Source organism: Boleophthalmus pectinirostris, unplaced genomic scaffold, assembly GCF_026225935.1.
Source record: "Boleophthalmus pectinirostris isolate CB_2022bp ecotype Guang Dong unplaced genomic scaffold, ASM2622593v1 HiC_scaffold_7, whole genome shotgun sequence".
Taxonomy (NCBI): Eukaryota; Metazoa; Chordata; class Actinopteri; order Gobiiformes; family Gobiidae; genus Boleophthalmus; species Boleophthalmus pectinirostris.
The window spans coordinates 23,650,646-23,676,245 of record NW_026571473.1 but is presented as its reverse complement, the minus strand read 5'-3'; the positions used below and the strand labels follow the sequence as shown (position 1 = coordinate 23,676,245).

Sequence of the window (25,600 nt, the reverse complement as noted above, 5' to 3'; positions counted from 1 at the left end):
TGATTGCAATACCCTTTTCAAAACAGTAAGAGCACAGGTCTAGGGCATTAAAGATTGGTATTTTGCAGATCTGGCAAATATGAAGTTATTTTAGCACAGGTTTAAATCTGTTTTAGTGTAGTGTTTTTGTTAGACTAGACTTTGTCGACCTAGGGAGGCCCTATATAACAGGTAGGCTACTTGGTGTGAAAAGTTAGAGACTGTATTAGGCACTTGCATCACTTCATTTATTGAACAAACTTGGTGAGCTTTTATCATCCAGTCAGAGAATTTGTCATTGTTACACTGTGCAGAAACACTGAAATGTTAAAGACTTCTTAGAAGGCAGCTGTTTGTCAGAAGGTGATTGCCTGCGCTATTCTCACGACATGGAAAAACACCCATGTAATGAACATGTTTGGAGTCAATTGAAGTGAGCAACTCAGACCTAACATTAGCCTACATCCTGTCGTCTCCATCTGGCCTCACCTTGATTTGTTGACTTTCACTCAGCGCCGTGAGATTAGATCATGTCTCATCACTGTCTGTTTGTGTACTTTGTGTATTCGAACACCTCTTCAGAAAATGTCTCTCCCCTTTAATCAGCCTTGCACTAGTGTTTGCTTGGTTTTGTTTACTGTGTCTTTAGTCGGTGTTTATGCCCATCACTTCCTGTTTGCGTGTTGGGCTGGGCTCTGATTGGCTGAGGGCACAGCTGTCGTTTTGAGGATTACAGTGGAGAATGAATTATGATGTACATGTTTAGCTGAAAGTCAATGGGCTGGTGCATTTGTCTGTCTGTGCCAGTGTTTCCTGACTCCTCTCCAGACATTAGCTTTGGCAAGACTATTGATGTGAGCGGAGCAACATAATTAGTCTTTCACTAGTGACATCAGTGCCATTTCCATAGGGTCTGTCCTGAAAAGAAGTACTTGTGCAATGTAAATTCTGTGAAGCATCATAAACCTGTAGTTACTTGAAGACAGGTGTGCTGGATATACAAATCTGAGAGACCAGACAGAGATCCTCTGTAATACAGAGAGCTCATGTCTGGCCAGGCCAATAGATGCCATTCATCCAATGTTTATTTTTGAATAAAAGTCTATAATGAATATACTGTAACCTTTTACAGAAACTGTGTACACCTTTATGATAGCTCAGTTAAAAGTACAGAATCATACAGAATCTCTTTGAAGAAATAAGGCTTGATTAGTAACTTGGATTAGTAACCAGTCACCCATTTGGGGTCGTCCTATGTTCCCTTATTTGTAAGATTTTTCTCAAAATTAAACTCGAGTTATTTTTATTTTTATACCGCATTAAAGGGATAATTCAGAGTCCTTTCAGAGGGAACATAGGGCTGAGGAAACATAGGCATGCTCTCATCCATCTGTACTTTAAGGCACTTGTTTCTGCTTATTCACTTCATTAGAGAGATAGATGTCAATCACACCAGTCACCATGGTAATGCGAGCCACATGGAAAACCTCCTCAATGGTCTGTAATTACTCAGGACTGGTTGATCTATTGTATGGTGATGAATTAGCCGAGCCAGCTTTTCTGTTCACAGCTTGACCTGACACCAAGCCTCAATGACAGCCAGTTCAGAAGAGTGAAGTTAATGATTATGCTGCAGTTTGCATACTTTGTGATTATTTGTTTACAATAGAAAAGAGTAATTAGCTTTTAGATATCAGATTGGGGTTGTCTATATAGTGCGTTATATCCTACAAATACAACATCCACAATGTAACAGTATTTATAAGCAACCAAGCAGCGTTGATGGAATAAATCTTTTCTGAATGAACCATCTCTGGACTTCTTAATGCTCTAGGGTCAACAGTCCATTAAAGGCTTATAGGATGCTACACCTTTTCTATCCTTTTTCACTGGTGACATTGGTGAGACTTAACAGATGACAAGTCTGATCCAGCTCTAGGGGCTCTTTATATCCAAAGCTTTGACTCTTGCCCTACACACAGTCTTTTCCAGTCCTGGTCTTATGTCTTAAGTCTTGGGTCCCAGTCTTTGGTCCATGTGGATCAGTGTTGACCTCTCTGTCAGAGTTCTGGCCAGTCAGGGCAAGACCATTAAAGGTCATGACCCCCCCTGAAGACCTCACACCATTCACTTTCACTCAGCATTCACTCAAAGCAGCTCTGACCTGCCACACCTGCAGAAACCACAGACAGAACACAAAACATACCATCTTTAACTAAAGACTGTTGAACTAATATAACCATTGTTTGCTTTGGGATCATTATAGCTCCAGTTAACAAGTCTTATAATTGAAATGTAGCATAACATCACCCTGTGAATATCTACCACACTGGGGCTGCACTGTCCTGTGAAGTAAATCATTTAAAATTATGCAACAGTCTGTAATGCTAAGTCCTGTGCAATTGAATAGGATATTGAGTCGTGGCTTAAACCAATAAAATATCTTGAATTTCATGAATGTAACTTGGACATCTCTTAGTAAGAAGTGACGTTGACCGTGGTTTTGGGGTTAACCAGACTACCAACAAATAGGAGGTTGGTTGGTTCAGTTCCCACTGTGTCTGTGAATATTGACTTTACACATTGCTCTGTTATACAGTATGTGTCCGTGACAGGAAGGGCACCTGGCATAAAAAAAAAAAATCCCCAAAGTGCAATGTTTCCCTGTAGCAATGCAATAACATTACTTAAGTAAAAAAAAATCTTGAGGTCTTGAGTGAGGTCAGACATTTGGCAAGGCTGATTTTTGACATTTGAACATTTGAGGATTGAATAACTATGAAGATAAATCTGCACTTGGTTAGACTTTTGCCAAACAGTGACAGTAGAATTATCGCCCTTACAGTGAAGCTGACTATACCCTGCTATGGAATCACTCCTGTCTGCTCTGCCAGTGAAGTCTACAAGGACCAAGTACAGCCCAAACCACACGGAGGACACGCCGATGGAACAGACATTGAAATAAATACTTCAGAGATTTTTTTTTCAAAGTAAATATTTTCACTGGGGGGAAACCTCAGCTTGGCAAATATACAGATGGTCTCATACAAGATTTTTCCAAGCAACGGCGCATTTTTCTGAATTCTCCAAACCTGATACTGTGGATGGAGAGGCCAGACCACCTTTTGTTTCATGTTTCAACAAAACCCCCGCAGTCCCCTCACCACAGCTCCCTATTTCAAGGCTGTCGCTGCATGGACCCGACTATTTCCTGGAGCGCCGAGGTCACGGAATAACTGCTGTTTTTATTTGACAAGCCCAGGTCACAACGCAGGAGCTAAAGGGGAGGCAGTCTGCACAGTTTTGGGAATGAATGTACAGATGACGCGTGAGAAATTACAAACATTCACTGTGATTTGAGGAGGAGAGAGAGGGCACGGACCACCCCAAAGAGGCCGAGGCAAAGTGCAAGTCAACGCATAAACACCAGGCTTTATATAGAGCAGCACAGATGCTAAAATTGTACTGAGATGGTTATTTTCACATTAGTCCATGAAAAAGTATGACGTCAAGTAGGGCTGGGTATCATTAAGAAGTGGTCGATATGATACATATCTCGATACATAGACCACGATACAATACATTTTTCGATACAGTGCACTTTCAGTTCAATATGATTCGATACAGCTCAGTGAAAAACAAAGGCTAAATCATCCTAAGTCCACTAAGTCTGTGCAAAGTCTGTGCAAAGTCTGTGCAAAGTCTGTGCAAAGTCTGTGCAAAGTGTGCAAAGTCTGTGCAAAGTCTGTGCAAAGTCTGCAAAGTTAAAATGAAAAACACCCATTTTACTCAAACAGTGAAAATGTCAACACAACTGTAGCTCTTACACAAAATAAGAAAAGCCCACGATATCGATACTGTATCATCAAAGTAAATGATACAATATTTCAACATTTTTGCACAGCTCTAATGTCAAGGCATTAGAAACACACATTAGAAAATTCTCCCCTATTTTTTTTATTTTTTTTTTTTTTAATTTTACTTTTTATTGAAAAAACAGATTACACCTTGCAATGTGTAAATTGGAATCACACTTTCCTGCTAAAACACATACAAACTTGGAACAGGTTGGACAGCCAGGGAACCTCTTTCAATTCCCCCCATTTTAAATAAATGGATTCAAGTTACTTTTTGGTTGGGGGTCCGTCCCGTTCGTTTGTGTGGATATGTTATTGCTCTGCCTGGAATGTTCCACAGTATGACATTAAACAGCTCTACCTTACATTTTTAGATAACAGGTAGTTTTATCCCTAAAAAATACCCAGAAAAAAAGGGGTACTTGTCTCCATGGAGATAGAAAGGTTAAATACTAGGGGTATAATGATATCCAAGTCTCACGATCCGATATTGTCATGGTATGAACCTCAAGGTATTTATTTCGATAGTGTGGGGAAGCTCATGATATGGTGGGGAGGCTCACAGTGTAACAATATCCAAATCTCTCGTTTCGATATTTTCATGATATACATCTCGCGATACGATACTTATTGCGATATTTTGTGGAGGCTAACAAAACTGTGAATGTCACTTTTTCCTCTTAAAATGCCTTGACAAGACTTAATCCAAAGTACTAAGCCTTAAAAGTGCTTAGAACTGTTATTTCTATTTTCTATTATAGTTTACATTGAAACAGAGCAAAGGATCATGGTCTATGTAGTTCCCTCTGGGTTTTTTTTTAGCTAATGCTGGACCATAACTCTTAATTTAAACAAAGAGATTTGTGATTCGATATATTGTGATGGTCCACGATATTATTGTGAGAACTTTGATGATACGATATCATGATATTTCAGTTACTGTTACTTTCCTATTAAATACCACACTGTGACACATTGTAGAGAAAGCAATAATATCTCCTTGGAGAAAAGCATATGATTGATCCTTGACCAGAAAATGTACACAATGCACCTTTAAATGACCTGCTCTATCCGTATACTCTTGCTAACTGATTGCAGTGAGCTTCGAAAACAATAGAGTTCATTACTGCCTGTTATAACTCAACATCTTCTCTGGTCTGTTCCTTTTGAAAACATCATGAGGTAATATTCCAGGAAGTGTTTTTCATGTTTTAAGAGTGGTTTGAGGTTCTGGTATAGTAAATTCCCTATACATTTCTTCCCATAGACTTAAATAATAACTATTAGTGGAATTTATATTACGCTATTTTCAGATCTGTTAAAATGTTGTTTCCTTATCACAAACATAGCCAAAGTTGTGTTTTGTTACATTTACACATGTTTAACACACTTCATATTTTAGGTTCTTGTCTGAAACAAACTACACAAATAACAAATGTGTGTGAATGAAATAAAACACAACTCCAGGTGTGTGTTTGAGGAGGTAGCAGCATTATAACATGGATAAAAGCTCAGTTTTGTGTAATATAGGGCCACGGCTGTCTGGATCCTGTTGTGGTCTGTCTCTGAATGATTTTTATGTATTTTGAATTACAGTTTTTTATAGCTCAAATTGCCTCACTTAGCTGCATCTACATCTGAATTATGTAGGTATAACAGCTATAGTTTTAGTCTTGTTTAAAGGGCTCCACTCATTACAGGCCGACAACACTTTGAGAATGTGGTTTTAACTTAGTATTTCCAAAAAACATGCAGTTTATGTGCCACCTCCCACAAGTCACATACTGTACCTTTAACATGACCAAATAAGAGTAAAAAAAAAAACTAAATGGCAACAGCCTAAATGTAATACACCACTACCCACCGCACACACAAACCCACATCTATTGACCCTCAGCTTCTTAAATCATGGATTTAATATTTTCTAGATCTGCCTTTAATCCCATGACCTTATACTAAATTATACTGTGGTCTAAATGAACCTCATATTCAGGATCACTGCAGCTCTCTTGAATTCTTCACAGACTTATCCTAACACCAATCGTCTGACGCTGGGCTGATCCACTGCTGCCTGGCTCTCCACCCTTTCCTGGGAACGCAGTGGTTTTGGACATCAGCCTCTCGTTCCTGCCGATCCTGCAGCTAAATCACAAATATGTAGCTGGTTTTGGACCAAAGCCTTCACCATGATCCATGCCTCAAGTCAATGCGCTGGATTCACTTATTTATGTCAGGCAACTCCTCCATGTCCCAGGTGGGGGGCAAGACTCTGTCCGTGTGTATGAGTGTTAAAGAGAGTGTTAAGAGCAAAAAAATCATAATTTAGAAGAAGCAGGGTTTGGCGTTGGAGCAGCACAACACAACACTACATTTAAATAATGGCTTCTAATCCTTGTCCGTGGTTTGTTAACATGAACCAGGGTGAATAGTCCATCTGTCAGAATGGCAGTTTCTTCTCCCCAGCATAAATAAAGAGATAAACTCCAGTAAAAACATTACTGACTGTAACAATACACAGGCATCAGGGTCTATAGACTGCAATCCAAAATTCAGTTTCTAGGCTGAACGAATAAACCAAAGGGAGTTGCATTTCACAAAATTTCTAATTTCAATTTCAAGAAATCCCCAAGTCATGATTGTTAAAACTTTTGATCATTTGAAAATGTAAGTAAATATTTTCTCTTATGAATAATTTGGTATTTAAACAACTATTATAGATTTGTTCTTAGTAAAAAGTACAATGATCTAGAAGAGAACATCCTGACAAGTAGTTGTTTGTTTGTTTTCCTGTATGATTTTAAAATGATAGTTATCTGTGTTGACAATTATCATGATAAGAATGTTTTGTTTTTTTGTTTTTTTTCACAATTAGTGATATTATTATGTGTTGTCCAGTCCCTAGACAGGAGTGCATGTCCTGCTGATAAACTCAATAGACACAAGAGACATATATCCAAGTGAAGTTGTCTTGTTACATTTGGTGACTAGTACAGCTTCATTTCACATTAAAAACCTTATGAAATCCATCCATGCAAGAATAAAACCACAACCAGGATTTGAAACTGGGTGGTGTTTGCTTTTGGCAGGGGTGTGACCATGAAAAACTACAACAGTTAGATAAGAATTTTGTTACATTTAGAGCACACATTCAATATAAACTCCACTTTTATTCAAATGAATTTCAAACAAATGGACAAACAACGCAAAGTTAAAAAAGAGACTAAGAAACCTATATGACATACAACCATAAGGTGTACAAAAATATACCCCAAATCATTCAACTTTTAACACCCTGACACAGGTTATATTTGTAAATGTCAGATGCATGCTAGTTCATTTAGTATATTATCTGAACATACTGTTCCTTTCAACAGCATATTTCACAGAGCTATATGTGTATCTGTTGATAATGTGCCACCAAAGTTATTCCCTAGCACTGAAATGTCACTGCTGAATTAAAGTGACTTATTTTCCTCGAAGCTGTTTCACAGCGTTTAGTGCCCCAGGATTTAACAGCGCGTAAGCTGACAAGTGAGCCTAATCTTTTGTGGATGCTTCCATGTGTTCATATATCAATCTATATCTTAAATCAATGTCACCCTCTCTGAATGAAATTGCAGGCAAGTGTATTCATGCCTTTTTAAAACGGGGCTGAGATTTTCTTTTTAGTACTTAGGGGCAGGTTGTACTTCATGTTTTTAGGGTGTGATGGTTTGAGTGACACTTTGGCAGAACAGAGCATGCTGATTGACAGCAGAGGTCATGTTGATCTGTATTTAAGAACTACTGTTTACTGTGCGAGTGGTCATTATATAATTAACCATTTTGTCACGCAAGATCTCTTAATTTCAACTTTCAACAGGTTTCCTGGTGTGACAGTGATGACATTGAACTTGTATTTCCACCATAGGGTGGTGGCTTAGGGCCAGAGTGTGAAATGACTGTTATTACGAAATTACACTAAAGGTATTTATTACAGTCTGAACTGTTGTGTTCATCTCATGTTGTGGATGTGCTTATGTTGTGTAAACATGTGCATGTAGTGTGAACAGAAAAGCTTTTTTAGATTTACTGGGATGGGAGACCACTGCATACTGTCATGTCCTTAGGCAAGACAATTGACTCACTTCACCTAGTATGAATATGATGTGAGTGAGTAATTGGTGGTGGTCAGAGGGCAGATGGTGCAGATTGGCCATCTTGCTTCTGTCAGTCTGCCCCAGGGCAGCTGTGGCAGCACTAGGATCTTACATCATCCTGCTGTTATGCATCTTACGTCTGTCATGTCAAATAGAACATACATTTGTAGCTGGCAGTGCATTTATGCATACACTTGAAATACACAGTCTGAATGTGTGATGGTGCATACCCTTCCCCCTCTCTGTACTGTCTCTATCATCCATTAAGGGCAAAAGGCACAAATCCTATAATAGAGGTATTATAGACATGTTTGACCCTTATTCATGCACATTTTGTTTAGTCTGTGTTCTCATAAGTAGATTATAGCTCAGCATGGTGAGTGTAGGCTCAGTTCTATTCTTCCATATCATTGTGCAGCATAAGGGACTATTTTAACCACTTTGTCTGATGAGTGAAGTTAGCATTTCGTCTTCTGTGTCAGTTGAAATTGAGCCGTTATAAACAGCATTCCTTTGCATCATATTGAGTTTCAAAAAACCACTTGCTCATCCTGCGCTCAAGTCTAATCTAGTGGCAGTAGTCAGACCAACCCAACCAGGAGCTGGAGCCAGCTCTTCCGTGCGCTTCTGTGATTACTTGCACCACTTACCGGCGCGCTACACGTCTGTCTCCACTCGCCATACACACATATGTATACAAAACTAAGACTTCAAAGCCCCACGTTCATTACCACGCACAGGATAAACATAGAGAGCCCTGCAGATGGTTAGTGCTGGAATACTGGCTTCTCTGTACGCGGATGTTTGCATGTGTTTTAGTGAATGAACTTGGCCAAAATGCGTGTGTCTGTGATGTTTCTTTCCATGCAGAACCAAGTGGAGTTGACCGGAGGATTTCCAAAAGGCAGGCCTCATTCACACATGTAGGACATTTTAAAGTAAACTCCACATTTGTTATTCTGCTTTAGGAAATTGTTTAATATGTTATCAACAAAAAGATTCCTTAAATTACTTTTTCAATAAACTATTCAGGACACTGTGTAAAATACAGTAAGAATGCATTGTTCCATGTAAACTCAGTTTCAGAGCTTGGTCTGGAATAGAGGATTGTCTTAAAGCTGTACTAACCATCTGCTTATTGCCACAGTAAGGCTTTAAACCTATTTATCTTTAGTTATCATACTGTGGACAACACATACTGTACATTTAAGTTGCATGTTGCATTGGTAATTGAAATCAGAACACTATCAACAAATTATGTACCGAAGTCGAAAACATTGGGAATCAAACCCAGGGCCTTCTTGATGTGAGGCAAGAAAACTAACCACTCACCCACCGTGTCAGCAGTCAGTTCATTTGAATGTCATCTTATATTTACTGTAAATTATTTGGCTGGATAATCAAATTATTTCATTTTCAATGTTCTCAAATGGAACTGGTGTAAAAATTCAGGTACAGTAAAAGTGATATTCTTATGTGAACGTTATCTGCTCATAAGATTTGCAGAGCCCTGGGTTTTACACAGTGTCCTTTTTCAGAATGGGGTCGTAACATTTGGGTTTATTGGTGACGGTTTACGGGCATATCCATGACTCTCCTGAAGCTTCTCCATATTATTCCAGGGCAACAGCAGGTTAATCCAAACCAGGTGGGCCCTCCTTGTATATCCCATTTGATTGACAGTGAGTTTTGGTGGTGAATATGGACTGTAACTTTCCAAGATCCGGGTCAAGATTGAAATGCGACCATTCACAAACTGCTTTCTTTGGCCACAACAGAGTGAACATTCCCATTCACCTGAAACTACTCTTAATGTGTATGTGTGCGGACGTGTGCCCAAGTGGATCTGGATTGTGTCTCGTCGTACATGTGGTTAACTGGCCCTAACGGTTAAACAGGGCTCCAAGCCACCCATTATCCCAGATCCCGAGTCTATTCTGAGGAGGTTGGAAATAGTCACAAGAAACGCTGTAGTGATTTTAACCATGAACTAAATGGAATTTGCATTGCCAACACCAGTATTTGCAAAACAAAACTACTTTAAATCATAATTTAAGATTTGATGACTATTTTTAAAGATATATATTTAGATTTTTCTTTTTCACTGAATGACAATTTGTCTCATGTGACCGTGGCATATTAAGTGCGTTCTAACTTGCCCACCACACACCACATTTGAAGTATATTGGGAATATACTGGGAATATGCCTGGAACTGAACCTGGACTAGACCAGGACTGCAGGGCAGGAACAAGTCTACATCAGGACTAAACCTGTCTCAAACCAGGACCAAACCAAAATAAGTATAGACGCACCATTCGACATGGTAAACTCTTGAAGTTGCTTTTCCTGAAACCACTTATTTTTCTTTGAAAAAATTTAACCCTGGTGCCGTGAATATTTAAAAATATAAATCAGGACTAACCACTTAACAAGCAGCCGCACTGATATGACAATGTTTTGCTGAACAAAGTTAGATATGATGGAGAATGTTTTGTTGTTTCGTTTTATTGTTCCATTTTACAGCATTACTACTTTAATATGGACACAATGTGACTTGTGCAATGCATATATGCACAGATTGAAAATAAAATATATCAAATAATATCACTATCTCTTTGTATCAGTACATTAGAACAAAATGCCAATGCAATGACCGGTCCATTCCTTTGTACTTGATCACAGAAAAGTACAACGGGCAAGATTCAAAACACATTATAGTGCCCCTTTATGTTGAAACAATTGAAAGAAAACATATGGGCTTTACGTTGAGGTAAGAGGTAAATGTACTTCTAATACCAGCAAACATTATAAGCATTTGCAGATAAGATAACGTTCCTCTTAAAGCAGATGCATTGATTTGTCCTTGTTTAGGCATCTAAACCAGTTCCACATGTACCCAACGCCAAAATAATACTGTTTTCCATTTGTAGCACATAAGCCAGATTTAAAAATACATTTAAATATGTTTCCAAGAAGTTAAATTACACCCACTAACCATTTTTAAAGATCCAGTTCTGGTGCGAGGTTTGAGTTTCACTTATGCAACTCTTATTTCGGTGTCTAAACCCATAAACACAATGCTAAGCCGAGCACTCTTTTCGCTGGCAGCCATCTTGGTAAGGTTAAAAGAATACGACACCCAAAGTGACACAGGGATTACTTGTTCTATATTTAGTGTTTATGTACATGAGTATTGGCAGGACAGCTCTGTACACGTGACGCACACACACACAGCGATATAATAACATCTCCAGCACAGAAAAAAACATTTACATGTGGGCTGAGATACGACAGGGGAATGTCTCCAAAAAACTGGAATATCATTGTTATCATCAATAAAAACAGACAAAAATAAAAAGTACAAAATAATTTAAATTCCACCTAAAACATGAAAGTGTGTTGCGAGGTCTATACAACGCAGGTAGCTACTGTATCTCCCTTCAGGTATGACGGACAAAAGCGTATGTCATGCAGCAAACAAAGAAACACGTCGGTGAAAAATGATCTCCGTTTTGAAGTCCCCCGGTGGCAACGTGATGTCATTACAACAAGTCTGGTCACACATAGCGTCTTTGTATGTTCCACCCAGACCAACAACGCCACTGTCCCATTGTAAACATAAATATACACAATATAGTCACTGCCACAGGCCCATCAGCTGTGTGAGTAGTCAAGTCTGTATACACTCCTTAGTAGAATATCACTTTGAGTTAAATAAACTTATTTAATATATTTATAATAGATTTATCTTTGCAGAGTCATTTTAGCAGTACTTCCGTGTTTTCACCAGTTTGCTTTGATATTTGACCGAGTGGCCGCTATGTGCCACTACGTAAACGTCCAGCAGGTAGGTCTTGCCCGGTTCTAGTCCAGTAATGGTTTCCGTGGTGACCGCCTTCTGCAAGTTCGGACTATGGAAATACTTGCATAGGACTTTTTCGGACTTCCTACGCGTTTCTGGCCCAGCGCACTGGTTCTGCTCCCTCCTCCTCTGCTCCTCTCCGTAATTTTCGGCTACCTCTTTCCGATAGATGCAGTATTTGTTCCTGTCCTGAGTGCCGAGCCAGGCCACCGTTGCGGAGGAGCAGGTGCGCAGTTTGTCAAAAGCCTTGATCCTCGTGTCTTCTGGGAGTGAGGGGAACGGTTGCTTGCTGCTTGGTTTTGTAGTGGCCAGTACTTTAAGAGTTGATGCACCCTTCCTGCTGCCTCTAAGTCTGATCAGATACTTTGCTTTAGGCTTTCCTCTGAGCTGAAACTGCCGAACCCCTTCCACGTTTTGGGACAGCAGAAGTTTCCCGTCTCGCCTCACTTGAACTTGTACAGTGTCTAGACAAGCGTGGACAAACAGTGTAACCCTCTGGTGGGACGACACAGGGGCAAAGCGAAGGAACTTGCTGCCCTTTCTTTTGATAAAAACATCCGTAACTTTACCATCTTTCAGCTCGACTGTCTTCTGGCGTGCTTCTTCTTTGGTTCTGGCAAAGGTTCCGACATATGCTGTACTAGTATTGGTAGCTGAGTTGACAGCAAAGACGTCAAAATAGTATTGTGTGTCTGGCTTTAGGTCCGCAACAGTGAAAATGTTCTTATTTCCGATGCACACTTTTTGGATGTCGGATTGTTTTGGCTTCACTGTGTACGCACGGGAGATCTTGTTACTAGTCAGTCCTCTGTCTTTCCCAAATCCGTTCGAAGGGAAACCAAAATGTGCAAAGTCAAACGGACTGAAATCTCTTCCTGGTTTGGGAGCTAACATAAATGCATCATCAGCGCTAATTTTAGCTTCTGCGGCGCACATGCTCTTAAAGTTATGCTCCTTGTTGATGACGACACAGTACTGGACAGGTTGTCCCATGAGGAAGCCAGTCGGGGTGGGTTTCCAGGCTAAGGTCACAGTGGTACGTCCCAGAGCGGTAACATCCACACGGGGGTCGTAGGGCAGCTCGGGGTACGGCTGGTCCGATTCAGGAGTGGTGGTTGCGTACACTTTGAAGTTGCTGTCCTTCTCAGTAGAGAGGATCTCCAGTTGGTACAGGCCCGAGGGGGAGCTGGTGGCCACATATGACTCCACATCGTTCCCTTTGTACGTGAAGAGCTCTGTGCCCTCATCCACGGTCACCTGCTGCTTCTGCTGGTCCAGCGGCTCAGGCTCACCTGCAACACACAGGGACAACAAAGTTAGGCTGGGACTGCAAAATTTAATTTATAGTAGCTTTTTATTACATAAAAATGTTGTTCTGTTTTATTTGTTATTTTATATCCAGTGGAAGTTACACAAAAGTCTTTGTTTCTACTTTGTAGTGTGTACCATAAGTGACTGGGCACGCTTTTTTATCAAAGCACAAGAAGTAGTCTTAAGTGTGATGTGTTGACTCTTTGATAGAGTTCACAACCTTTGTAGTCATTAGTTGTGTTTGCAAGAATTTGAAACAAATGACTCAGATGTCACACAAACCACCTCCTGTGAGAGAAAAAATATTTGGGTGAAATGTAAGATTTTGTACTGTTTTCTATAAACAGTCTTAAATGTGATCCTTGTGATAGAAATGTTTTCGGGAGTGTATGTATATTGTCTTGAGTGTCGACACTTTAAGTGGCTAATGTGTTGATGCTGAAGGTCAGGGTGAAGCTCTGTAAGCCTTATGGACGATTAGCCCTTCACATGGCAGCCATGTTTTCAATGCAAATATCCCCAAAGATCACAGGCCAGTATTCACGGTAGGGCTACACAGAGACGCCTTGTCCCTCCTCCATATGAGAGACAGTTTCTGCTCTTACACCAGCCTCGGAAAGAAGTCATAATATTATGTTTGTCAACCAGAGTGTGCACTGTGGTGTACTGAAAATTAAAGCCCCAAGATCAGCTCCCTAAAGAGACACACAGTCACAGAGCTCAAAAAGCAGGAAGGAGTTAGCTAGCTTAACTTTTAATGCCAGGCCTACAGGTTAGCACGTGCCGTGCTCCAAGTTATCATTATGTGTCTCTGTTTCTTTAGAGGTGTTAACAGCCCAATAAATCATCTGTTATATTTGATCTGACAGGAGCAGAGAGAGACACAGGTGCCCTCATATTCACATTCAAATATAAGCACTCTTATGTTGGAACCTCAGTGTTGGACCTCAGGAATTTGCAGAGCTAAAAGGACACACACCAGATGGATAAAGTTTCTGATGTGGTGAAAAAAGAGGACACAGGCATTCAGTGGAAAAGATGTAAGAAAAAAGGAAGAGAGGAATTAGAACTGGATGTACCTGAGGAAGACAAAGACAGCTTAACTAAAGGGAGCAATGCTTTGATTCAATGACTGAAGCTCTTTTCTAAATTATAGGCGTGAGGGCGACTTGGGCAGACTTCATAAGTGGTCGGAGCAGACACTACGACTGACTTAATTAAAACCTATGGAAACGCCAGGCCTAACATCACTCTGGGGTAACTGAGCGCGTGTGGGGGCAGTGGCTACATGCTCCTGACATGTCATTACACCACTGCTTCTCAAAATGCGGTGCGTAAGTTTAGGTTCTGGTTAAACTCCACTGAAATCCTACTTGACAGTTACTTAGACAAACTTTTGACTTTAACTTAAGATGTAATAATGACAAATTAGTATTGAGCTGATCTAAAAATCTTATTTACACTGTAGCCTATATATAAATGGACACGCTAGCCGCCGCTTTCCAAAAAGAAAGTGACCATGGGGGACCTTGCAGCTCCATTGACTCTGGCTTCAATTGACTTTAAAATGAAAAACTGTGATCCCTCACTCTGTAACTGTTGCAGTGAGCTTTGGCATTTTGGTCTTAAAATGTTCATACTAACCCACTCTACATCTCCGTGGTGTTTTTATTTCACTATTTTGTCCATGAATATATACCTATTCCTAATAATTAACTGAGCAACAAATTGGCCCCTATAAATGCTAACATCATGAGCTTCATTTGGCTGGAGCTGACCCTACACTCACTCCACTTCTTTACAGTCTATGGGAGAGCATGACTTGACAGGGCAAGATTGTTAGTTTTAATTTTTTTCTGAGTCAGCCTGTATTGTTCAAACTGTAGATTTGAGGTATTTGTGGTGGCTCATATCTTGAAATGTACTTGTACCTGATGCCTCTCCACTGGCCTCTTCTGGCAGCTCCTGCAGCACCAGCTTCCACTCCAAGGGCGCATCACATGGAGTCACGGTCACAGACAGGGGAGTGTTGTCCTCTTCCACCACAAAATAGTACCTACATAAACAAATACAGTCAGAAGTCAGCAAAATGCATCATAGTTTAATACTAAACTAAGTAATACATTAGCTAAATAGGAGCACTGCTGCTGACCTTGGCCTGGAGCTGACAGACACTCTGTTACCACGACTACTTTCTCATCAATTATTCAGCTTTCTGCATCAACGCACGGCTCGTGTTACATTGCTGTTTTTACAGTAAGTGCCGATCAGCAAGTTTATCAGTATCCTTGAGCTGGGATTGAATAACCACAAAAGTAAAACTGCTACATGAATTAGCTTTTACATTGACTACCTTTGAAATCACAGACAGAATTGTATAAATTGCATCAGCAGTTTGCCCAAATGGCCAAGGCAAATCATCTTTTATGTGTATGTTTTTTTGTCTGTTTGTTTCTTTTGCTTTTTACCAGATCAAATCCTCCAGGGTAATAGTAATAATTTTTTGTGCCCTAGTTCTTCTTATCATTTGTATATCTAAGATAATCCTAAATACTTGGCGCAGGACATAGAAGTATAGATGGTATAGAGTAGAATGTCACCTTTTGGGCGTGTCCCTGAACAGGTATCCACTGATTTCCGCTCCATCAGGGATCACAGATGAGTCGTGGAACAGGGACTTGTCCCTGATCTGCATCTGGAACAGGCCCTCATCCCGCGTGGGCAGCTTCTGTCCTACTGCTCCCAGAACCAACAGCACCGGCAGCACCCAGCTCCAGCCTCTGCACTGCCTCATTCTGAGGACACACAACAATACAGCTGGTCAATGTTGGGGTCCACTCAAATGTTTCAGATTTCTTGTTCACTTGAGAATCACTGGGCAAAATTCTCAGAAGAGAAATTATGACCTTGTCAATTCATACCTGTCATATATTGCTTTTCATTTTGATTGCATAATTAATAATAGCATAGTTTATATTATATTTAGGGTACAATCTAATCCTACTCTTACTGGCTTTTTCTAAACAGTCACCTGTTCTTCACTGCATCTAAATATTCACCCTAGATAACCTTGTTACTGCCACCACAGTTTATCCAGAAAATAAAATAAAAAAAACTATAATTTTCAAATTATCACTATTTTGGACCATGTTAAGAAATGTGAAATCATCTGAAACAGCAGCTGGCAAATATAATTGTTTCCTAGTGGATTTGAACGCTTTTTACAATACCACTTCCTCAAAGAGCTTTCACCTTAAAGCTCCCTGTTGCAGTGATTAACAGTACATTAAACGTGTCTGGGAACACGCTCTCCATCTGTGCTGCTGTGAGCGACTAAGAGCAGAGTGGATGAGAACCGCAGGCAGGCCACATCCAGGCCGGAGCAAGGATTAGATTAAAACACACATGTGTGAAGGAAAAGACATTAGAGACCACAGCATTTGATTTCAAAATCCTCAAATCTGTGTCATTCACTTTTATTGTGGAAGTGTTAGTCTTCTAATCTGGCCTTCAGCCCTGACCATGGCTCTCACGGATCCACTGTCTATTGATTTCAGCTCATTGATTGTAGCTGATGGGAACGGCAAATCCCCCGTGATTTAATCAGCGTAATGATGGCAGATTAGCCTGATACTTTACTGCCGTTTGGAGCTTTGGAGCTCTGGTGTCCTCTTAACGACCCCTCCGCTGCTGCTGCTCTGTGCTTAGCCCCTTTTGTCTGTCCATTATCACGTTTTCTCAGCAACAAGTAATCTCTTTTCTCCTTCACACTTGTCCACACATACACACGCACACACACACCTACACACACACAGCCTAGCCCCTTTGGCTCTCAGGACATCCTAAAACAGTGCCACTGAGTAAAACCAGAGCTGTGTGATTAAACATAGAGTAATTTATTCATTTACTAGCCCGAGCAGAACAACTGAAAATACAATAATTTTATCTATTTGTTGTAGTTTTCTTGCTGTATTCACCCTTCAGACTCACATCAGGCTCTCGCAACAATGCACACAGACACTGGAGGTGTGGTGGTTGAAGTGCTTTGCCCAAAGACACAACTACAGAACACAATGCTAGAGTGCATTACTGCAAATTAGGTTTAAAGGTTTAACTATGTAACATTTCTGATGGAGAGTTTGATCCCTCCTGTTGCCAGGTCAAAAGCAAAACCCAATAACAGTGGCAAACAGAGCAACTTTAATATTCTGGATACAGGGGCATTTTGCTTAACAACCCGACAGCAGAATGCACATGGCAGGGATCAATCCATCAAAACTTTGTTAATTTATCTGGTATGTCCTCGTAATTGCAATTCTGGCTTTGGATCAGCACAAACTTGCCAGTATATAAAATCATGAGAAACTACATGTTTGTGGCTATAGTTAACACAGTAGTCTGGAGAGGCTTGTGTTTTTGTGTGTCCATTTGTGTGTGCGTCCAATTGCGCTGCCACACTTCACAACACTAGAGGAAAGCCTGAGCTACTTTGAGCCACTTTGAGGTTTTGACTCACACAGAGAGAGAAGATCCTTATCACTCTGACTTGTCTCATTCCACTTCACAAGCGTGTCACCCTGAACAAAGACATGTCTATTAATACTGGGGACAGCTCTGAGGTGGTGCGTTCAGGGCTGTTTGTCATTCCCACATCTCTTAAACACTTTGTAGACACGGAGAGCCCCGCCCCGCGCTGGTGCCACTCCACATTACGCAGACAGTAACAGTTAGCTTAGCACGTCTGCGGGTCACGACAGAACCACCTCTAATCAAGATCAAAATCAGCTTTTACTCGTTTATACAAACAAATCATCACAAGTCTTTCAAAGGTTTGTGTTATAGTTTTGGATAGCAATACGCAATCACTTACACCAACAAAAACAAGGGGAAAAAATCTATGTTTTTGTGGAGTGTCTTGATGCTTTTTCCTGTTGTTCCTTAATGATAATATGTAAACCAAGACTGGCAATTGATGAAAGTTCAAGTCTTGAATGCACCAATGTAGCTTTTTCGATGCCAATACCGATTCCGATACTATTAAAATATTTGGCAATACTCAATATCAACCGATACCAGTGCATCAAGTAAAAGAATGTATTTATTTCCTTAAAACAGAAATGAAATAAGACAAAACTGATCCATGTGTTGAGCAGCTGTTATTTATCCCTCAAGAAAATACAGAAAAACTTTGTATAAATAAAATTATGAGACTTTCTGGGCCAACTAGGATCAGTAATAGTTTATAACATCAATTTATATCTCCAACCGGGATATCGGCTAAAACTGATATTTGGAAGCCGATATCTGTTTCAGCAAATTTTTCAATATTAGTGCCGATATCCAATACCAGTATCGGATTGGTGCATCCTTAGTTTTTCTGATTAACTGAATAATCATATCTAATTGTAGGTAGGGACTAAAAGTTTTTTATGATATGCAAAGTCAGATTTCTTGTGGAAAAAAAAAAACCATGGAGAGGTAAATGGATATCAAAGAAGTATGCAATCAAAGAAGTTTGGAAAGATAGATACAAAAAAGGCAAACGATATTTAGGATTAAATAACAACAGTGTAATAACGTGTTAACAAAATAATACTTGGGGTTGGCCTATGACCATATAATGATGACTGAAATTACTGCTTAAGCACAGCTGAGATCCTTCAACTTTAACGGCTACAGAAATCGTGGTTTGTGTAGCCTGGTTCTGCACACTACTAAGATTTTCTAATGTATTTTGATGAACTTGTCTTTTCCCATGTTTCCTAAATGCAGTCCAATATTTATCATGAGAAGCATTCAAAACCAACCATATACTCACGTTTGATTTACAGCTCTAAACCTTTACCGTGCCCTCTCATCCACACCACATGACACTGCTCTGTATCTCTCCCACACGCTCCCATATCCCACAATGCACCACTCACAGATGACATGTGCCTGTTAGAGCCGCTGTCCCGGGTTGCTGCGGTTTCACAGAGCTGCACACAGTCAACATGGTCACACGCTGGCCCTGCTTTTTTTACATACGTCCCTGACTCTCATAGCGTACCGCTCCTTTACCAAAATAACACTTCAAAACGCCGCATATGGAACAAATAAAGCCCATGTTTAATTAGAAAGAGCAGGAATGTACAGCGGCAATTTGAGGAGGGATAATTTAAAGGCAAGGTCACCCGCAAAAATGGTGTCAACGTTGTTTATTTATACGTGCAAAGGTTTTCGTATCACTTTTACTCATTGGTGGGAAACTTTATGTTGCCTATAGTTGATTACAATGGAAAAGCACTGGTGAATGTTTTTCTAAATGCTGTTTTAATGTCCAACAGTGAACTAATCAGCTTCGCCCATTATAATGAAGTCATGGCTTTCTTTCAAGTGATGTTTGACTATAACAGTTTTGACCCTGTCTGCTTTCCAAGTGATTACATGGCTAATGGGAAACCAAGTGCTAAGCCAAAGCTATCACTGCGCACTATCGGTACATCTTCTGGATCCCACCCACAAAAATCAAACTAGCAATATGTGCTTTTTGGAAGAGACCAAGAAATAAACAAACAGCGTGAGTCCAGGGAGTCTTAATAAACCACACAATTACACAATATTGCACAAAAGCCTTTTCAAATATTGTTAACTGCAGATAATTAAGAGTTGCTTGGTGGTTTCTTACATAGGTATAGGAATATTACTAAACAAAGGCAATCCAAACCAAACCAGGTCTTGAATTTGGTTTCTATAAAATAATATTATGACTAAATGAATACCACATTTTGTTACATATGAAATAAATCCCGTATTTAAGATATCGCTAGCCTCAAAAGCTGTTCAGCCAACACAGCTTGCACGTTGTCAACCACTTTTCCACGCTACACATTCCCCACACAGAACATGCAAACACGAACTATTGTTATTGATCTTTGTGAGCTGGGTCTCTTCAGTGTGCAGATATTCACATGTTTTTTGTAACTTTTACACCAGACGCTCTCCCAGATGCAACCTTCTAAACTAGGGACGCACCGACTTTTCCAGTTCTGATACCGATTCCAGTACTATTGCTTTAAGTATCTGCCAATGCCCAACATTAGAGAGACTGGAAGCAGCATTTATCTCCATTAAACAAAATAAAAATAAGACAGAAGTGATCCAAATGTGTTATGTAGCTGTTATTTATCTCTCAAGTAACTGCAGAACAGTTTTTGTAAATAAAAGTTCAAACATTATTAAACTTTCTGAGACAACTACAACCAGTAAATAATCTTATTGCATCAATTTATTTGTCCAACCAGGATATCGCTGCAACGATATTTGGAAACCGATATCCAATCCAGCAAATTTTTCCATTTCTGTGTCGATATCCGATACTAGTATTGAAATATTTCTTCAAAATACACTATATAATTCAATTTATGGAGGTGTTTATCAGTGAAAACACAGATCATGTACTATAAAGCTTCTCTTGATCTGTTCGCGTGTGTGCATAAATCTCCCCTGACCTCTCCTTCCTCCACTCTCTCTTCTCTCTTCTTCAGCTCCTTGTCAAAACCCATAAGACTCCTGTAAGACCGCCACATGGTGCTCATTAGCAACAACACAGACGCATCAAAGACAGTTTAATTTCAACACAAATACAGAGAGATTCCTCCGGACCAGACGCCAAGAAATCTTAACTCCTGTGTGACGATTTATGATAGGGGCTTCCTTATTGCTCTCAATCACTGCTGTCACTTCCTGAGCCAACATTTAGTCTAACACTTTGTAGATAAAACTGGGATCATGATATGGAAAGATATAGGACTACTTGGACTTGTTTGGGGCAGGTTTTGGTGCTCTTGGATGGCTAAAACAGGCCATTAATGCGTTGGTAGGAGCAGTGGTAAAGGGCTAGCAGCCAAATGTTGAAGGCTTTGTATCTGGTATGTTCATATATGAGAGTATGTGAGTTTAAATTATCTGTCTCCTGGCCATCCACAACATCATTCACAGTCTCAGCACTAGCAGGAAAACTGGCACAAGATGCACAATGGAAGAAAAAGGCCAGTTTCCTTTGCCACTCAATTGGAACTTCTACCTTCCTAGTATTTCTGAAAGATGTGAGGCTGCATTTACTCTGACAGCAAGAATGAACTGGTGGTAGTAGTAGAAATGCCATGCAAGCTTCTGTTGGTCAACTGGTTTCTATATCTTATTATCATTGAATCACTGAAAGCAAGGGTGCCTTATTTTGCTATTCTGGAAGTTGTAAGAGCAAATAAGAGAGCTATTAGAGTCTAAGTACTATAATAAGTACTTATTTAAAGTTAAAAGCCAAATGTGCCCATATTAAAGAGACTCAAGATTGCTGTTAATGGCTGGCTGGTTTGGTAATGGCAACATATGATGTTTTATTTCAAAACTGTCAAAGAAATGAACTAAAATGTAGAAAAGTTTTATTTTTAACAATGTCAGACATATATAAAATGAACTTTTATGAGCTTTTAACCATGCTACATTGGTGTTCCCTCATCAATAACTTGGACAAACTTGTATTTCAATATACATATGTTTGACTAATTGAGCATTGTCCTGCATTTAAGTGTTCAAAAAAAATTTTACACCTATCACCTATGTCTACCTGCATCTTTTTACTTACTTGCAATTATTAATAAAATTCAGGAAATGTCACATAGCCATTTTTAACTATAAAAACAGGTCAAGGAAAATCCAAATGCTTAAAACTTCACTCTAGGCCAGCTCTCTCAGATCTCCACTTTTGAACAGGATGGACCTGTTTCTGAAGCCATTTTAGATCAGTGTTGAAGATTATGATTAGCAAAATGTAAAATAAAGATCTACATTATGTTACCAGAAAAAAACAAATATGTCTTGTTTAGTTGATAAAAGTAAGTAAAAGAAAGAAAGAACTTGCCCCAGGTTAAACAGTCCATTAGAAACAACCTGACATTATATAACTACAGAACAAGTACAGAACATGAGCGCTTTGTTTAATAATATTATGTGTTTAAATTTGGCAGAGCGCGCCTTTAATGAAAATCACTTAAAACAATTGTCCACTTTCCATTCTCCCCGCTGCTGTGCGTGCCTCCACTACACTGTCTCGTTGTCTCTTTCAAATGCGGGTCACTTGAGGACCTCCAAACTGGAATCTAATCTTGTCAATGTAAAGCTAAACTAATGAATCTGAATTGACCACTAATTGTGTTGTAAATGTAACCCAAGAGCAAGGGTCAAGTCCGATTCGCTTCCTGCTTCTGAAAACTGCTCCTTTTTTAAAAAACAGTGCGGGGGGCGTTCCTGACTTATGCGCTGGTCCATTGTGGTCGCTGGGGGAGATTATAGATTAGGAAAAGCAAATGGCCCATGGGAAAGTCACCCACCCACTGCCCGTCATCAGGGGCACAGGGAGAGAAGAAGGCACTGGGATGGGCTGTCCCGGCTGGTGGGAAAGAAACAGTCCCATTTGGGGATAGGATGTTTGTGAGGTGTCCTGTATAATGAGGGAGGTTGTATGAGGGAAGAATTTGAAACGCAAGAGGCAACTTTTTAGACACGAGATCACGTTTTAAACTAAGAAAATACACTGCTATTTTTTATAATCATTACGTGGTCTGTTCAAATGATTCCAACACCGAGATAAAACAAGTGATGCAGAGGTGAAATAGAGAAGTTAAAAATAAACATCTAAACCAAAACGCATTCTGGGTAAAATTAGATCTAAAGGAGGAAAAACCTCAGACTAATCAAAACCACAACTGAAACAAACAGGATCTCGTATTAAGTCAGGAGGATTAAACTTGTTCCAAACCAGAATTGAACTAACCAAGGTTTAAACTAGATCTAAAGATGAACTAAACCAGCTTTCAAACTCCCATAACCAAATCAAAACAAAAATAACAAAAGTCCCACCAGTAATACCTGCCCACTGGTTGAGATAAGCTCCAGTTTGGACAGTGATACTGCACACTGCACTCAGCTCCAGTCTTGTCAGTGACATTGGTGGGGACGCGGAAAGGCTACAGCCACACAGAGCTGTATTCTTTCAGCTTGGAGTTTTCATATGCAAATGACGGTTTAGTTACGGTATGCAACGCTTCCCATTTTCTGAGACTTTTTCCTTGTTTTTTTGTTGTTGTTGTTCATGATTCATTCTCCTGGGAAAGCGGCTGCAGTGTGATGTGTGGCTTTGCTAAATACAGTTATTCCAGATCCCTCAAAAGGCTGAGCATGTCTTTCATTAAAAAACACCAACTCCCAAAATGAGCCAAAGCGCATCTATCTCACTCTGATCACTTTAACCAGTGTGGTGAAGTCAAGGACACTCCACTCATATACACCCCTGCCTCTGTCACAGGTGCCTGCAACTGCTCTCCATAGTTGGACATAAACCTCTGAAATCATCACTTAAGAGGCCTGTCTGTGTTAAGTTCAATATTATATATATATATATATATATATATATATATATATATATATATATATATATATATATATATATATATATATATATATATATAGTTTAGAAGCATAGGATTGTCATTGGGTTTTCGAGCTGGAAATGCATGAGGAATTTTAGGTTCTACTGTATATGTTGCTTTAAGTCACTGCAGTGGTCAATAGCTGGTGTCAGTATGTTTCTAAAGTGAGTAAATAACACTTATTTGTAAGAGGTATGAGTGTATTACCATGTAATCTGTACTACTGTGTACACAAGTTTTTTTTCACTCATTATACTTGTGGGAAATATTGAGTGAGATAACATGGGAGTTACTTATGTTGAGCGTTTGAAAGGGAATTTGCCATTCACAGCTGGAGTCTGAACACTTAGTCCCGGTTCCACTGCTCTCCTACCGAAATACAAACTGTCCTGACAACTAATACTCCTTATACATAATCTAGAAGAATCATATACAAGCAATCAATATCTGAAAAAGGCGTGATTACACAAGACATGTATGAAAACAATTTGGAAAGTCACGTCTAATGAGCGCTATTACAGGTGCGCACAGGACGCATGCCAACTTGGCTAAAAAAATACATTACAGTAGCGCACACGACTTTAATATGAAAAAAATCGTACTAATATCTCAAGCGTGGTTGGAAATAGAACCAAAAACATAAAATTCAGCCAAAATACATAACGTCATGCGAGTTGAAACGTGATTGAAAAGCATTTAAAACTTTCCAGAGCTTGACAAAAACCACAAAAGCCTCATCCTCTTCTGCTCCTCTTCTCGCATGGTTCAGTTTTTGGCAGAAAATTCAAAGCCAATCCGCCACTGTGCAATTATTACGCTATAAACTTAAGCCTATGAAACGCTTTGAAAAGTTGCTCTATGGGGAAACAAAACCTTTTAATCACTCATCTGAAGTGTACAGTTTTCAGAAATGTCAGATAATGTCTTCACTGTGTTGCCGTAGTTTTTTAATAAAGTTAAATTGTATGTTTGTGCGTTACATGTGAGAGCTTACCTTCCACTGTGGATGTTCCGAGGAGGGATGCCGCTTCCTTTTCAAGTAAAAAAAAACAAAAACACTTCAAAATCAACCAAGAAAAGTGCGTAAAAGTAAGAGACGAATGCGTAAAACAAAACAGAAGTCGTCCTCTCGTTACGTCCAGTAGTTCTCTCACTTGCGCGTCGCTCTATTGTCGCTGCCTATCATTCGGGATACGGCTCTGGTGCGTCTTTGCAGTTTTCACGCGGATATAACTGGTCACTAGTGGGCAGGCGAGTGTGTGTGAGCGTGAGTGTGAGAGGGGATCCTAGCTGGAGTGCTGCTGGCGTTGCGTCCCTCCCCTGCCGAGGCGCTCGCTATTGAAACCCGCTCTTGATTGGATCCCAAACTTCTACTGGGCTACTTCTTGTTTCTACTTCAGTCGAGGAAAGCCTCCAGTGCGCTGAACCAGCCCACTTTTTTGTCTTTCAACACAAAACCTCAAGTCAATGCAGTCACTGGCGCTTTCTTTTCCTAGATACCACAATACGAGTAAGGCAAGTACACATATTTACGCTGCATTAGGGTAATCCCCGAATACTTTTTTTTTCCTATGATGCGCCCTTGAAATTATCACTTAGGGTAGCATGCATCGCCCTGTTACAGTCACGCAACCCTGCAGGCTAGATGTATGTTATGGCAAGTTTTATCACGGCCTTGATACCTGGTTGTGCAGCGAAATCATAATAGGAAGGAAGAAGCGAGAAGCGTGCGTTTAATGTGGCCTTGTTTAGGAAAGAATTGTATGGGAAATCCCCTGAGACATTGTAGTATTGTCTTGAAGCACAGAGAAAGCAAATATTGAGAGGAGATAAGAGCCCACTGACTTGAATGCAGACGGAATTGCACCCCCACTTTTATGGCAGGGAGTGGAGGGGGTCAGGGAGGAAAATCTGCATGCGCACTAAAGAAGGATGCTGCCGTTTCCTGCGCCTTTCTCTCTCCAGGTGGGGGACATTCACA

At 39.9% G+C, this 25,600-nt stretch overlaps 1 protein-coding gene across 1 annotated transcript; it reads right to left on the bottom strand.

Annotated features, from left to right (window-relative positions):
* Positions 1-10,466: 10,466 nt before the first annotated feature.
* On the bottom strand, positions 10,467-24,860 carry ndnf (neuron-derived neurotrophic factor). The gene is made up of 4 exons (XM_020918872.2): positions 24,614-24,860; positions 15,751-15,945; positions 15,082-15,206; positions 10,467-13,131 (listed from the first exon to the last, which is right to left on the bottom strand). Exons 2-4 carry the CDS (start codon positions 15,942-15,944, stop codon positions 11,741-11,743), a joined length of 1,710 nt encoding a protein of 569 aa, XP_020774531.1. The 5' UTR covers position 15,945; positions 24,614-24,860; the 3' UTR covers positions 10,467-11,740.
* Between the last annotated feature and the right edge of the window lie 740 nt (positions 24,861-25,600).

What these genes read in the sequence shown, in the direction of transcription:
- ndnf (XM_020918872.2), bottom strand. Translation starts at nt 15,944, where the DNA reads ATGAGGCAGTGCAGAGGCTGGAGCTGGGTGCTGCCGGTGCTGTTGGTT. An exon ending in TTCAGGGACACGCCCAAAAG is followed by an intron (nt 15,207 to 15,750) that starts GTGACATTCTAC and finishes TTGTTTATGTAG; the next exon opens with GTACTATTTTGTGGTGGAAG. An exon ending in GGCCAGTGGAGAGGCATCAG is followed by an intron (nt 13,132 to 15,081) that starts GTACAAGTACAT and finishes TGTGTGTTGCAG; the next exon opens with GTGAGCCTGAGCCGCTGGAC.